This window comes from Saccostrea cucullata, unplaced genomic scaffold (assembly GCF_032062105.1).
Source record: "Saccostrea cucullata isolate Sc308-1 unplaced genomic scaffold, CSIRO_AGI_Scuc_v1 ctg618, whole genome shotgun sequence".
In the NCBI taxonomy this organism is placed as follows: Eukaryota; Metazoa; Mollusca; class Bivalvia; order Ostreida; family Ostreidae; genus Saccostrea; species Saccostrea cuccullata.
Window position 1 is genome coordinate 41,632 of NW_026924640.1, and position 16,519 is coordinate 58,150.

General features: G+C 31.2%; 1 protein-coding gene across 3 annotated transcripts in view; it reads left to right on the forward strand.

Annotated features, from left to right (window-relative positions):
- Positions 1-16,519, forward strand: part of LOC134266925 (aquaporin-8-like) — a 123,555-nt gene that overhangs the window by 23,383 nt on the left and 83,653 nt on the right. Inside the window, exons 3-6 of one of the 3 annotated variants that reach the window (XM_062749132.1) lie at positions 10,528-10,654; positions 10,843-11,051; positions 11,825-11,977; positions 12,589-12,947. The exons of 1 other annotated variant lie outside the window; for it this stretch is intronic. In XM_062749132.1, coding sequence (XP_062605116.1) covers positions 10,528-10,654; positions 10,843-11,051; positions 11,825-11,977; positions 12,589-12,706 — 607 coding nt within the window. In that variant the 3' untranslated portion in view covers positions 12,707-12,947. Of the gene's footprint in view, positions 1-6,494; positions 6,626-10,527; positions 10,655-10,842; positions 11,052-11,824; positions 11,978-12,588; positions 12,948-16,519 lie in introns of those variants that run through there. One more of the 3 variants, XM_062749135.1, reaches the window with a different exon arrangement.

Sequence of the window (16,519 nt, forward strand, 5' to 3'; positions counted from 1 at the left end):
TTCAATTGCCATTTTGAGGTAATTAAAACATTTCAAATTTAACGTCTATTGTCATTTTACATAGTTGTACACAAATCCTTTCTCCTATGTAAATGATATTAAGAATTAAATAATTTGAAAAAAAGATGAATGTCCGCCATTTTGAATCGCTATTTTGACTTTTAACTTACAGCTTCACTATCATTCAATTGTAGAATGGTGAGATGTAGAGGGAAAAATACAAATCTGTAGTGTATGGATATTTGCAAATGTAAAATTCTGAACAAAGAAGAATATAAAAACAATAGACAAAAAATCAGAGAAAATTCGAATTAAGCATAGAAACGACTACATTTTCTGAGTTTAGCTAAATGATGTTATCAACCTATTATAATTTTTATAGTTTTATTACACTCAGTTAGATATTCACTCATTACTTCTCCATTTTTAACGACATTAAGAGAAAATAAGAAAAATTGGATGTCCGCCATTTTGAATCGCCATTTTGACCTCTTTAACGCCAGTTTCATGAAGACCAGCATATTTTTTTCGGATTTAGCATACTCGAAATAGGTTAAAAAACTATGCTGGACCAAATAATAATTATTTGCCGTTAGAAGTTATTTCTAGCCTTCTTTTTAAAAATCAGGACCAGACTAGTACCAAGTTACCAACATTTTTATATCTTCTGACCTTTTGAATTTGATTCAATGTTTTGCAAAACTTTAAAAACTTTAACGTTGTCAATTTCTTATAAACAGTTATGAGTAGATATTTATACTTCACATGTGTATTGTCTGTAACTAGACCTTCTATTGGATTTTCACAATTTTGACCTTCATCTTGGATTTTGACCTATTTTTGTAAAAAATTAACCTTTGCAATATATATAAAATCTTTCATATTTCACATAACTGTAATAAGATGTTTCCAAGCATGTTATAATTTTGATCCCTTGACTCTTATCTTCATGTTTGACCCAATTTTCAAAAAATTTCTCCCTGGTGATTACTTTTGAAAGACATAATGATATGATAGGGCGTTCCTATTTGAAACAATTTTACACAAATAATGACAACGTTGTAATGGTAACACAGTAAAATTACAAACAATTTGTGTCTTAATTTTTAGCTCTTATGGTCAGAGAACAGATGAGCTTAAGCGATAGTAATGTGTTCGTAGTCCGTCCGTCTGTCTGTCTTTCGAAATTCTACTCCTACAGTTTTGATCTGATTTCAAAAAAAAGTATACAGGGTTATTTTCGCCCTTTCAACTTGCAACCAATTGTGCCCCGTTTTAAATTCGCCCAGTCACATTTTCTAAAGAAAATATATTGTATATTTTGAATTCGCCCCTTTTCAAATTCGCCCAAACGATGTAAGGACGAAAGGGGCGAAAATAAAACGGGGGGGGGGGGTATTTCCCTGTATACAGTAACTTGACACACAAGCAGAATACACTAAAAATCATAACTTTATGTATCAGTTTGTGCTGAACAGTGCTGCTGTGGTGACTAAAAATAGAATTGTTTGTGAAATACTTTCAAAATGTTACTCCTCCTACAATTTTGGTCTGATTTCAATATGACTTGGCACACAAGCAGACTAAATCTGTGGATCGGTTTTTTATTTCAATAAACGGCGCTGGCGTTGTTACTAAAATTAAAAATTTCTTTAAAATACTCTTAAAATGCTACTACAAATACAGTCGGATTATAGAATAATTTGGCAAGTAGGAAGTCTACACGGAGATACATAATTATCTTTATTTTTCTTTATTTTGTTGAAAGATGTTGTCATGGTACCTAAAATGGAGAATTCTGCAAAATTTGATTAAAAACTACTCCTACAGTTGTATTCTTATTGCAGTCTTGCCACAAAAAGAGACTTAATCAAGGATCATTATTCTATTTATTGCTCTTAAAAGTTTCTAGTCCCAACCGCTACTTTTCTCTTCCTTCGTTTTAAGTCAACCAATAGAGCTACAGTCTCGACAGAGACTTCTGGTTTCTGAACAGAGTAATAGGTTGTGGAAAGACATGTAGAGTAGAAACTGCCAAATTATATATTTTAAACAGATAGATAGCATAACGAAAGTTTTGAGGGTATTGCTAATTTTTTTTGTAACCATGGATAGAACATAGTGAACAATATTGTTGGGAATGCTGTTAGTAAGATTTTTCGAACGAGTGGCCAGATTAAAGTTCGTGGAACTGAAAGTCTTCCTGAACTTAATATGCACATGAAATAATGATGCAGCTCTATTTCGCAAAAGGTGACGCAAGTGATGTAAAGATATTTAGTTGTTGAATAAAAGGCCTCTAATAATGATTTTAAGACCAATTATTTGGTGCAAAACTTTCGTAAGCTCATGCAAAGTAAATATTCATCGAGGTGTGCTTTTAACAAATATTTGATTACTTCTGTGTTTTTACTTTGATCTATGTGTAATAAGTGGACTACTTCTTACAATGAAATGAATATTATGTTGAACGTATATTGATAAAGATAAAATCATTATAGCCTTCCAATTGTGTAAGTCATCACATTAATCGAAAGTGATTTCAAGGCGAAAGGGGTAATGTTGAATAACTGTCATTTTGTAAGTACCGAAAAACTTTTCTCGTCGCTTAGGTTCATATTTTCAAAAAGTTAGTTCACAAGACTTTACAAAAATCAACAGCTTAAAAACTTGCGACTTTTCAACTTTATACACAACAATTCCCCACGACAAATTAAAATCCAGGCTTTTTGATATCATTGACAGCTGCTTCTTCAATAAAAATGGAACTCGTAAATTTGCTTACATCGTCATTGGTCATTTGCAAAATTATTTTGTTAAAACAGATTCTGATTGCACATATAAGTACTCTGAAGTTGACATCAAGAAGATGCTTGAGTTTCTGATTGACAATATCTATGTGGTTTTTGGAGACCAGGTATTCCAACAATCTATTGGAATTCCCATGAGTACAAATTGCGCTCCGTTTTTAGCAGACTAATTTTAACAATCATATGAAGCAGAATTTATGCAAAATCTTATGCGTAAAAAGAAGAAAACACTTGCTGTGTCATTCAAATCGACATTTAGATATATCGACTACGTATTGTCAAATAATAATGGTAATTTCTATTCCTACGTCGATACAATATATCCTGGTGAGCTTGAGATAAAAGATACCACAGAGTCCGACACTTCTGCTTCATACTTGGATATTTTACTTGAAAAAGACACTAATGGTAATCTAACAACCAAGCTATATGATAAACGTGATGACTTTAACTTTTCTATCATCAACTTTCCTTACTTATACAACAAAATACCTTCATCAGCTGCATACGGAGTATATACATCTCAGTTGATTCGATACGCAAGATCATGCTCTACGTATGAACAATTTCTAAAACGAGGTAAATTATTGACAAGCAAGTTGATGAAACAAGAGTATTAGCAGTCTCGTATAAAGTCATCATGTCGTAAGTTCTATGGTCGATACAATGACCTTGTCAGCAAATACAATTTATCATTGAGTCAAATGCCGACTGACGTTTTTCATATCAATTGTTAGTCCATTATTTATGCACTGAATTGATAACGGTTTTTTCCGTTATTTCCTGATCATGAAAAGGAGCACACGGCGGGTGTGACCGGTCGGCAGGGGGTTGCTCACTACTCCATGGCACCTGATCCCACATCTGATGTTTCGGGGATCCATGTTTGCTCTGCTCTTGTTTTGTATTGTTTTATGTACCTTGAGATTGAATACTGTTCGTTTTCTCCTTATCTTTCTCATGATAAAGCCAATTAAACTAAAAATTCGTTTTAATTCAAACTACAGATGAGAAACAATCACAAAAACACATTGATTTTTGAAAGGTAATTAAGAATGTATACATTGTACCTTGCATTGCTCATATAAACTCTGTTGAGCTTTACGGGGTTCCAACAAGAAGATCTCCACTACATTAGAGTCGGATATAACTTACTAACTGACTCATACAGGTTAACTAAAAGGTGTTGACGTTGATATCGTTGGACAGACACCATCCTGTGAGATCGGAAACCAGCAAAACTTACGATTAGGATAAAAATTTGATTGTGCGAATAACTATTTTCAAAAATGATTTTAATGTTTTTGAAAAGAATTTAGAAAAACCATTTTAATTCAATTAATTTTTAACATAAAATGCATCCAAATTTAGTAATTTCTTGTCGGCCACAACCAGTTTTGATTGGTTTGCAACATGCGCATAGACCATAAAAAGCAGGAATATTTTTTTTTTATTTAGAAAAGTACCGTTTCCTTTGCAGTAAAAACACGTCATTCGACAAAATTTTAAAAATACATACAATGAGTATGAATTAATGCAAAGTTAAGTGGATTTGGCATAATCTGATTTTTGCCCCCCCCCCCCCCCCCCCCGTACGTTTGAAATTTGATAAATGCATTCACTTTATATTAAGTTCTTATTCGTAACAGCTAGTTCATGAACAACAATTTTAGAGCTATGAACTTCAAATACGAACTTTATAGTCTTTTAAACGAAGGGTCGATCAATATTGTTTCCCTATACTGGTATTTTCTGTTGAATTAAATAATATACTTTAAATTATTTTTAAATTTGAAAATTAAAAAAAACTCTCATCGAAAGAGACTGTGAAATGTTTTATCACGTAGACACTCTTTAGTCTTCTGAGCAATAAAAAATTTTTTTAGACTCCTATTTGACACAACAAACAGACAACATAAAACCTCGTATTTATGGAGACAGCGCTCTAGACTTGAAAGACCCGATGGTGATCTGGTGTTACACTAACATTATTCAGAAAGGGGGGATTCAACAAGGAAAAGAAATGAGTGCAATAACAGAATTGCAATTTAAATGTATATTAACCAAAAAATTTGCTTTGTTTAATAAATTATGACTATATTTCCGTAATCCATTAATTTTTGCATAAAACACAAATCGTTGGAATTAGGCTTTTTGCAAATCTAAATGTTGAAACTGGTAGGTGTTAGGAAAATTAAGTTTTGAATTTTGCTTTACTCTACAATTTATTTTTATCATGATTTAAGATTAAAGTATTTTAAAAAGTTTTCTTAAATTATCGTTTGGAAATTTATTCAACTTCTAAATATACACAATGTAAAGTAAATATTGGCAGTATTTATATCAAGCCTTCTTGATAGAGAAATGAATCATTTGCAATACTTTATGTGTAATAATTGCAATGACCTACTGTAATAGGTCCAGCTGTATATTTGCTATTAATGTATATGCATACTCTCAATTCTCTATACATTGTCATACTATATATGCATATGTATATGTGATTTCTAATGTGTTTTATGATGCAAAGAAAGAAAGAACAGGAAATTGATTGTCCGAAAAAAAAGAACTTTTTTCTTGAATGCATTAAATCAATTAGAAAATGTCTACAAAATTTTACACGCAAGTATGTTTGTACAAAATATTCGTCATTAGAGTTTTATTTGGCGTATCTGAGCTAAAAAAAACAAAATATGAGATTAGTTAAGATTTACATGATATTTGTTATTAATGTTCAAATTCAAATTTTCACCTTTCCCCAAGTCTCTATTAGTTAAATTGACTTAAAATTTAAACTGTGTCTTAATTTTATTTCCAGGAAATAAAATCGGTCATTCTTTTAAATTTGTGACATCTTTACAACTCGATTGATTTTAATTGTGTAATTTACAGGAAAGTCCTATCTTTATATAAATTTAACAAAACAAATAGAAAGATCTTTAAAATTTTTATTTTAGTTAGTCTGAACTTTTCAAAATTATGACGGATATAACATTGAATTCAGAAAGATCGATTTATCAACTTTCAATAGTTTTCCTGTTTTTGGCCTATTTAGCCATATGATTATAGTAGTCAGTACTATTGTTATACACTGTTGTTTGTTTCAATAGTTCTAAAGACAATTCCTGCTTTCAAGGTTATTTCTTCTTTGAAAATAGTTTTGCTAATTTGTTTAACAGTGACTATAAATTTACCTTAATTGGTTTGGTAAAATTTTGTATAATTGTAATGTCTTTATTTCACTCTTGAAATTCCTTCTAATACCTGTATAAACCGGTTTATATGTTAATTCATCGTTGATTTATTTCTTGTTCCTACTTTTATGCCTAATGTGAGGCCATAAAGTGAAATAAAATGTTACAAATGTTTATTTTTAAAGGGAATCCCCGCTTTGCGGTGACGTTGTTGTATTTATCAAATCTTATAGATTTTTTAGTACATTTTACATAATACTTAAGCTTTTGCGCCAGTCCACAAAATTGATACATCAGGTCTATTACATAATTAAGGCGTTGGTAAGTACGCGTAGCAGAAGGACTCTCCCGGACATCTCTCTCTCTCTCTCATAAATTACCACATGTTTATGATTGAAAAGAAATGCCACATATGTAGATCTAAACTGATTAATTAATTTACATGAACGACTTTCATAAATTAAAATAAACTTACTGGCTTACTGCGCAGTTTGCAGTGAAAAAGATGTCCAACGAAGCTCAAACGACACGACGAAACGAATCCGGTGGTTCAGTGGTAGACAACTTTATACGTCCAACATTAGCCGAGTTCTTAGGGACCACATTTCTGGTATTTCTCCTGTGTTTGTGTGCTCCAATCTACCTTTCCTACGGCGAATTTTCTGACAATTTATTTTCGGCACTAGTGTATGGATTTGGTTATTTTTTCTTTATTTACGCATTCGGTGAAATCGGGTATGAATTTATATTCTAACTAAAGCCAGATATTATTATTTCAAGAAAATTTTGGCAGAAAAAATGTTTTTGAAAATATCGCTCTTACGAAATGATCATCATGAATTATATTGAAAATATCGCTCTTACGAAATGATCATCATGAATTATATTGAAAATAATAGCAAAATGATATCTGGGTGAATTAAAAAAAAGACCACCCCGCGCTAAAAATACGGACAATTGGAATAAATTTCTAAGTCATAGCATACGTATTCAATAAGTTTCTAAATACATGCCAAATATCTGATTGATATCTCAATTCACAAAAAATTAAAGCTAAAAATGTCAGGAGCGTAACATTTTTTGTGATATTTTGAAAATCAGTATTTTTAAAGCCTGTGAAATAAATAATAATGGTTTATGTTTAAAATATAAGCTTTCCACTTTAAATGTAGTCTGTAGCAACTATTGTTTGAAGAAGTTGTGGTAATGGCTGATATTGAAAAAAAAAATGTTATTCGTGTACATTGTACCATGTCAGCATTGGAACCGAAAAAAATAGTGTGGCAAAAATATATAGATTTAAAAAATCTGAAAGATATTCAATTTAAAAAAGAGTTTTCAAAGTATAAAATTATTACTGATATATATATATAGCTTAAAACTTAAAAATGTTAGATAAATCACAAGACTGCATCAATGAGAGTATCTGTACATACCCACTAATGTCAGATGTGCAAAATTTGATGCTTTGCTCCAAAGCATGACAAAAGTTTTATCATTCTCTTGATTCTCTGATTTTTATTTTGGAAATTATGACACACAAAGAACATTTTTATCAAATACCGATACTAGTAGATTTGGGTATGTCTGTGCTGCAGATGAGCTAGATTTGCATGGTCAGGAGTGTGATACATTTTTTAAAGACTCGAGGTTATTTGTTGAAAAGATTTCTATTCATGTAAAGAAAAAAATCTTTTAATAATGATGATCTATTTGAATAACTGAATGAATTAATGACAGTTTTATTATCAAAATTATTCTCTTTTTCAATTTTAACAATTCAGATTTGTTATTATCTTCTCTAAATTTTTGTTTCTTTATGAAATACAATAAAAGTACTGAAAATCAATTCTACTTCAACGGAAGATAAAAACAAGTTCTGATGTGATTGTTGCTTCGCAATTATACTTCAAAGACTCCCATGCTCTTGTTCAGGAGTGAAACAAATATTTCAAAATAATTGCTCATTAAATTTGAATAATTACCGGTTTAAAGAAATGATTGATGAGTAGAATTTTAAAGACTGACGTCAGTTGCTTTCAGGGTTTGTCCTGTGCAGAAAAATAACCTATAAATTTTTTTTAATCTTCTAAATATATATTTTAGGTAATTTTTGTTTTTACCTTTTTACATGTACGTAAATAGAAAATTAGAAAATAATTCAAGATCTAAAGCCAAGTTTAAAAACGGTCATGCTTTTTTAAAAATGAAGTATTGGGCTATAAATATCTCACAATTTCCATACTACTTGATGTTGCCAACACTTTATGACATTTTGTGTTTTATGGCCTTATTTTTCAATTTTACTGCTGCTTGGATTACAACAAAACTATTAAACAATGATCAAAGATCTAAGATCTTAATCTCTCTAAAAATAAATTGAAAAAGTTTGATACTACTGGTATCTAATGTTAGATACATTTTTCAGTCCATTTAAAGAATAGTTTGCCATCGCTTACCTTTATTTTTAAAATCAATATGCATATATACATTGCAAATTTTACACATTGCAGTGGAATAAGATTAAAATGTAAACATTTCTTCAAATGACTTAAGTACACTTTAATTTGTTCAAATTTCAAATCATTAAGATAAAGATACAATAAATATACATAACTAAATTCATGTTTTGTGTAAATTATTCACACTTTTGCAGTAATATGCTTTTAATAAGCTTAAAATTCAGCAGAGCCTTAAAAATCCCCCCAAAATATGCAAAAAGTACATTAAAGTTCTCACTACAACCACTTTGCATATTTTTAGTATATTTAAGTTGGATTGTGTAGTTGCGCAGTTCCAGTGAGCATATAATTTTAAAACAATGTTATATAAAACTAGAGGTAATGTGAGTACTGGGTTCACTAGATGATACCCAACAACTCATTTTGTATAATGGCAAAGTCCATGTTTTGCTCTGGGAGATCAGAAGTTAGTATCAGATCAAATAGTTAAAGACCCAATTTTTTTTACCGTACGGTTACCTGAGGAGGGGGAGTGGTCGAAGTACTAGTGGTGTTATTTACCTGGAGACCCCCAATACCCAAGATGTCAAAAATCTGTGTTTACTTAGCATTACACAGGAAGTCTGTGTTTGGTAATCAGGGCCATCATTACGTGTTTTGTGTCTGGTTTTGAGTGAAACTACGTAAAATAATTATTTTAATATGAAATTTATTTGTATTAACGCATTCAATCATAGTAATCATGATAATGTTTTGAAGGAAAAAAATAATAAGATACATGTATATCGTTATAGAAAATGTTTTTCTTACATAAAAGAAAAAAATCACGAGTAAAAACTTCATATATATCTTTTTTAATCTTCAATAAAAGAAATCACTTGATAAAAAAGTCTGAATATTGAAATAAAGAAAAAATTATTAATCCACCTATCCGTTGTGCATGTGAACATGCATTTACCGCGATCGGAATGTTTTTTTTTCCCTGCCCAACAATGTTGTCCAAAATATTCCATATTTTTTATTCTTCGTATGTTAACAAAATTTTATTGTTAGAAAGATTTCTTTTCAGAATCGATCACTATTAATTATTTTCACATTTTCATTACGTATATATACAGACGCTAGAGGAAATTATAGCATTAATTCTGACATCAATTTCTGTACAACATCGTGCGGATTGTTGCCATAGTACAAAATAAAACATCTTTTAAAAACTATGCTATGCCGTTTATTAGTGCTGAATATTTTTCTTATATCCCATTTCTTAAAAAATAATTTAAAAATCATGGGACTTCCAATTACGGTAAAAAGAGCCGGTTTGTGTGGAAGCGGTCTTTTTTCTACAGATAACGTGGACGATATAACACTTACAAGTAGCAAACAACAGTGAAGATAGAAAAGAAATATTTAATAATGTCAATGTTTTAATAATCTACTTTCAATTATTTTTTGAAATAAAATTCAAACACATTGGAGTTTTCTAACCCGCGTGTATATTATGCGGGTACATGAAAGAGTTTGACGCGTGACCAGGTAATTGTTTTCAAAACACGCAAACTCAGATTATGAAGAAGCACAGGTAGCTGACCTGTCAATCAAATCAGAAGCTATTGTTTTTTAATGATTGACAGGCGGTAAATTATTGATCTTGAATCAGGTAGATTTTGGGGGCGTTAACATAAAATTGGGTGTTTAAGGTAGGATTCTTCTCACGCAAAACTGTATTTCTTGTATTTAAACATAAATTAAATTTTCACAGAATGAAGAAGACAATATTACTAAGTGATAGTTTCAGTAAGATTAGTTTTGCCGTTTTTATTTTAGAGCCAAAGTCAGGATTATTTAATTACGACTTAAAGGAAGTTTAACTAAAATGCATGCTCTTTATGATGATATACGTGAAAAGTATATTTTGTGTAGCTGAAAATAAAAAAAATTAATTCAGCGGTCATTATTTTTTAATCACCCGTATTCAAATATCCATACTAAGTATGCCATTTAACAATTTTAATTAATGTTCACCTTAAGTACATATCAAAATAAACGATGACTCTTTTGTAGCGGCGGGTATTTTAACCCAGCCATAACATTCGCTCTGACTTGGAATCGTGTGCTACCGGTGCCTGTTGCAGTATGCTTTTCCATTGCTCAGATAGCGGGAGGTCTCCTAGGAGGAGCGTTGGCCCTTGTATGTATTATTATTTATCAGGCACGTATCACAGAGGGGGGGATGGGTGATTACTGAACCTTTCATTAACTTACGGTTTTTGACTTGTGTCTTTCTCTCTCCCCTCGAACTTTGAGAAAACGACGATACATATATTTGAATTCAAATCAACAAACGTTACTTCCATTTCTAAATTGTCATTTTTTGAGGCTGCTGTTCCGACGAATAAATACAGACGGATCATTGGTGGAGCAATAGTGCTTTTAAATAAGACAAAACCTGGATGGGCAATTCTGATAGAGGGCATCCTTACGTTTATAGTAACTTTGACTGTTTTTATCACAGCGCTGGATAAAAAGAGGAGAAAATTGTCACCTCTAGCTATTGGATTCTCGGTTATCGCATGTGCCATGTCAGGGTAAGATTTCAAGACAAATTATTTACTGCAAATAAATAATTTTCATCTTTTGTTGCATAAGTAATGGAGGTTGATGATTGAAAAGTAAAAGTGATCACATTTATTAGAGAGCTTTGTTGTAAGGTTGCTATTCACGTCTTTTGCTTGTAAGATATCCAAGTATGAAGCACATGTATCTGACTCTTTGATATCTTAGAATTTAAGCTCACTGGGATATATTGTTCATTGATGGTCCGTCTTAGAGCAATCTAAATGTCTAGTTGAAGGCCCACAGCAAGTGTTTTCTTTTTCTTATGTTTAAGATTTTGAATGAATTCTGCTTCATATGAGTACAAAAATAAGTCTGCTTATAACAGGGCATAATTGATACCTATGGGAATTCCAACAGATTGTTCGATACAAAGACATAGTTAAAAAAAAAACAATCAGAAACTCAAGCATCCTTTTAATCCTCAGAGTACTTGTGTTTACAATCAGAATGTTTTAACAAAAAAATTTTGCAAATGACCAATGACAAGATAAGTAAATAAGACTAGAACAATTTTTATATCAGACGAATATGTTCAATATTACATATTCTTATCAGGCTTGATATAATCCTTTAAAACGCTTTATAAAATTCTAAAGTGATTTTTAATTATATCAAGTAATAAAGCTTCCTTCAGGATTGAGTACTTCATCAATATTCAGATACATGTATTTCAAGAAATGCACTTAATCAAACTGAACTCAAGATGACATGCTTTCAAAGTTAATTTACGTATTCACAACAGGGCAGAATATACGGGTGGATGTATGAATCCGGCAAGAAGTTTAGGACCGGCTGTATCCTACTCCAGATACCTGGATTTCAATGTTTGGGAATATCACCACGTCTACTGGATGGGGCCCTACGCGGGGGCACTGATGGCAGCTATTATTTACAGGTTAGAGATTATTTGCATTGCAAATAATATGAAAAATATATACGACTATGGTTTATTAAACGTTGTTAGTTATACATTCTATAATGAAATATATGAAGATAACGAATAGTATTCAAGCTCAAAAGTCCATAAAACAATACAAAATAAGAGCAGAACAAATACGGAAATCTAAAACATCATAGGTGGGATTAGGTGCCATGGAGGAGTGAGCATCCCCTGCCGACCCGCTGTGTGCTCCTTGTCATGATCGTCGTCAATTCAGTGTGTAAATAATACCTAACAATCAATATGAAAAAGGTCAGTCAGCATTTGACTCAATGTGATAAATCCATTTGCTGACAAAGTCGTTGTAACGAAGATTCATTGTTTAGTTCAGAAAGGCAGTGTTATTTGAGTCGATAAAATATAATGTAATTGAAAGAATTAGTTTGTCATTGAAACTTTAGTCTTTTGAACATTATTTAAGATTATGAAGGCAAGACAAATTGATAAACTTCTGTTTCATATAATTCTAATTTTACATTTAAATGAACCTTTAAAACTTCACAATGATTTAAGAAAATTAATGTAATATTTAATAAATATTAAAATAATCTTTTTTTGCCTTTCAGTAAAATTTTTGCAAAGAGAAGGACACCAGATTATCTGACCTTCACACATTCCGAGGGACACTCAACTCCCAGCAATAACATTCCCATACAATGTGTGACACTCAACACCCAGTTATAACATCCCATACAACGAGGGACACTCAACTCCCAGCAATAACATTCCCATACAATGACACTCAACTCCCAGCAATAACATTTCCATACAATGACACTCAACTCCCAGCAATAACATTCCCATACAATGAGGAACAATCAGCTCCCAGCAATAACATTCCCAAACAACGAGGGACACTCAACTCCAAGCAATAACATTCCCATACAATGAGGAACAATCAACTCCCAGTAATAACATTCCGATACAATGAGGGACACTCAACTCCCAGTAATAACATTCCCATACAACATGTGACACTCAACACCCAGCAATAACATTCCCATACAATGACACTCAACTTCCAGCAATAATATATATCTGTTTGTTGTCAAAATTTTAATCTTAGCCATAACGTCTGATATGTTTCATTGGTGTATTTTTCGTTACAAGAAGATTTCTTTGGGTACCAACATATTTGTTCTCTTGACCTTTTGAATTTGATTCAATGTTTTGCAAAATTTTCAAAGTTTAACTTTGGTCGTATCTTATAAACAGTTAATGAGAGAACATTCATACTTTACATGAACATTGTCTGTAACAAGACCTTCCCTTGGGTTTTCACAATTTTGACCTTCATCTCGTATTTTGACCTACTTTTAAAAAAATAACCCTTGCAATATATGTAAAACCATTCACTTTTCACAGACCTGTAACAAGATATTTCCGAGCATGTTATGATTTCGCCCCTTGGCCTTAATCTTCATGATTTACCTAATTTTGAAAACATTTTACTTTGGTGTTTAATTTTGAATGACATAATGATATCATAGGGCGTTCATATTTGAAACAATTTTACACAAAGAATAACATCCCATCCACTAATACAACGAAAGCGGTCGACCACGATTCGTGGAGTGTGCTTGTTCACACTAAAGCTTATTTTACTTAAACATCCCCCTAAATAGTTAAAATGGTCATTTAAGCGCCTGCAAAGTTTTATTAGTACACAGGGTACTTTTAAATACAAATTTATCATCTAACAAAATAGTTTTCTGCCTCGAATAATTTCACGTTTATTAAATAATGTAATTTGAAATTCTTTGGCCTTGGATAACACCCCTTCAGAAAATTTCACCATCAATTGCAAATTTAGAACTGTACTCGTCTATCTTAGCAGTGAGGGTCTTCTTTTTTAAAAAAAAAAAGCTTAGAATGTCTTTTATGCGAAACGGAAGTGACGTTGTTTGAACTGGGATTGATGTCGAATGCTGCCTTCAAGTTATTCTTTGCATTGCTTCACTTTGCGGTGTCCTTGTTCATTAAAGTTTGAATCCAGGAGCAGAAATCCATCAAAACATTGATGCTGTGTCCAGGTTGTTATGGTAACAGACGGGAAACATTCAAAGATTTAGATTTATTACTATGAAATTTTAGTCTTTATTGAACGTTAAAGTTGCTTAGACACAGATTTGATTTTAATATATATTTTCTAAAATTACCTGTATAATTTCATGACTTATTTGTTGCCATAGCATTTCATACGAAAATATTTTAAAAATCTTATTTATTCTGGAAACTTCGAATGTACAGATACATAATCCTTTATATCGTTTTTTTTTTATTTCAATATATGGCGTCGCCGTGGTTACTAAAAATAGAAATTTCTGTGTTACTTTCAAAATGCTACTCCTCTCACAGTTTTGGTCTGATTTCAGTATAACCTGGCACACAAGTAGACTTCACTAAGATACATAATTCTGTATATAATGTAGGCTTTTGATTTCGATGAACGTTGTTGTCGTGGTTACTAAAATTAGAAATTTCTGTGAAATACTTTCAAAATGCTACACCATCTACAGTTTTGGTCTGATTTCAATATAACTTGACACACAAGTAGACTGTATTAGATACATCACTGTCTTTATTTTATATTTTGATTAATGATGTTTCCATGGTTATTAAAATTGATAGTTCTGTAAAATTTTATCAAAAGCTACTTCTAGAGTTGTAGTCTTATTGCAGTCTTGTCACAAAAAGACACCTAATCAAGGATAATTATTCTATTTATTGCTGTCGTAAAGTTTCAAGTCCCAACTGCTCCTTTTCTCATCCTTTGTTTTAAGAACAAATCAATAGAGCTGCAGTCTCCACAGATACTTCTGTTTACTAAACATTGCCATTTTGCGGAAAGACATGGAGAGTCGATACTGCCAAGATATTTATATAGTCCTCGTAAACAAAAAGAGCTGAAAGAAAATTTGGAGGATATTGATAAATTCTTGTAACCATGGATACAACATAGTGAACCATGATGTTGGGAATGCTTTTTGTCAGATTTTCCGAACGAGTGGCCAGATTAAAGTTCTTTGAACTGGAAGTCTACCTGAACTCAATATGTAATAATGATGCAGCTCAATTTCGCTAAAGATGGCGCAAGTGATGAAAAGATGTTTAGTTGTTGAATGAAAGGCCTCCTATAATAATCAACAAGTGTTATTGATTTTAAGAGCAATTATTTGGTGCAAAACTTTCCTAAGCTTATACAAATTAAATATTCATCTAGGTGTACTTTTAATAAATATTTGATTACTTCTGTTTTTTTAAATTTAATTTGATCTGTATCTAATAGGTTGACTACTTCTAACAATGGAATTAATATTATGTTTAACTTTTATTGATAAAGATAAAACCATTATAGACTTACAATTGTCTAAGTCATCACATTCATCGAAAGAGTGATTTCAAGTCGGGGAAATGTTGAATAACTGTAATTTTCGAAGTACCGAAAAACTTATCTCATCTCTTAGGTTCAGATTCTAAAAAAACGTTTGTTTCCATTGTACTTAAATGTGTATTTATAATAAAGAAGCCAATTGAAATAAAAATTATTTTTAATTTGGGCTACAGATTTAAAACAATCTCAAAATCACATCGACTTTTTAAATGTAATTTAGGTAATTAAGAATGTTTACATTGTACCTTGCGTTGCTCATATCAACTCTCTTGAGCTTTACGGGGCTCCAACAAGAAGAACTCAACTACATTGGAGTAGGATATAACTTACTGACTCATACAGGTTAACTAAAAGGTGTTGACGTTGATATCGTTGGACCAACCCATTCTATAAGATCGGAAACCAGAAAAACTGGGATCAAAATTTGATTGTGTGAATAACTTAATTTAGAAATGATTTTAATCTTTTTAAAAAGAATTTAGAAATTTAAAACCATTTTAATTCAATAAAATTTTAACAGAAACCACACCCAAATTTAATAATATCTTTATTTTAAACAAATTTTTCATTCACAAATGTAAAAATGAATATGTTTGGTTGGCAGAATCAGAATATTTTATCCTTCTCCTTGCAACAAGGTCAATGTGAATACATGCACAGAATAAATAGTAATAATAAAAGAATGTACAAAAGAAAAAAAAACGAAAATGAACAATAAGTAACAGAAAAAAGCAATTTACAGAAGAAATAGGCAATTAGTAATATCTTTCAATCAACTACAAGGTTTGGGGGTTTGTTGAAAGTTTTTTTTTTGTGAAACTGACCCCAGGATGTACATTAAAATACACACGTGCATAAACATTTTACAAATGTATTCAATCTTCTTTAATGTAGTGTTGTGTTTAAAATTGCCTGTTTTCATATGTATATAGAAATTATTGATTTATATTATTCTACTATATGGCATTTATAAATTTCAAAAAATTTCAGAATTGGATAGAATTTTTTTTATGTTTATGTCAGAGAAATGCAACAAATGTAATCTAAACTGATAGATTTACTTGAACGACTTTCATAAATATTAAGGGGGCCGACTATAGTTT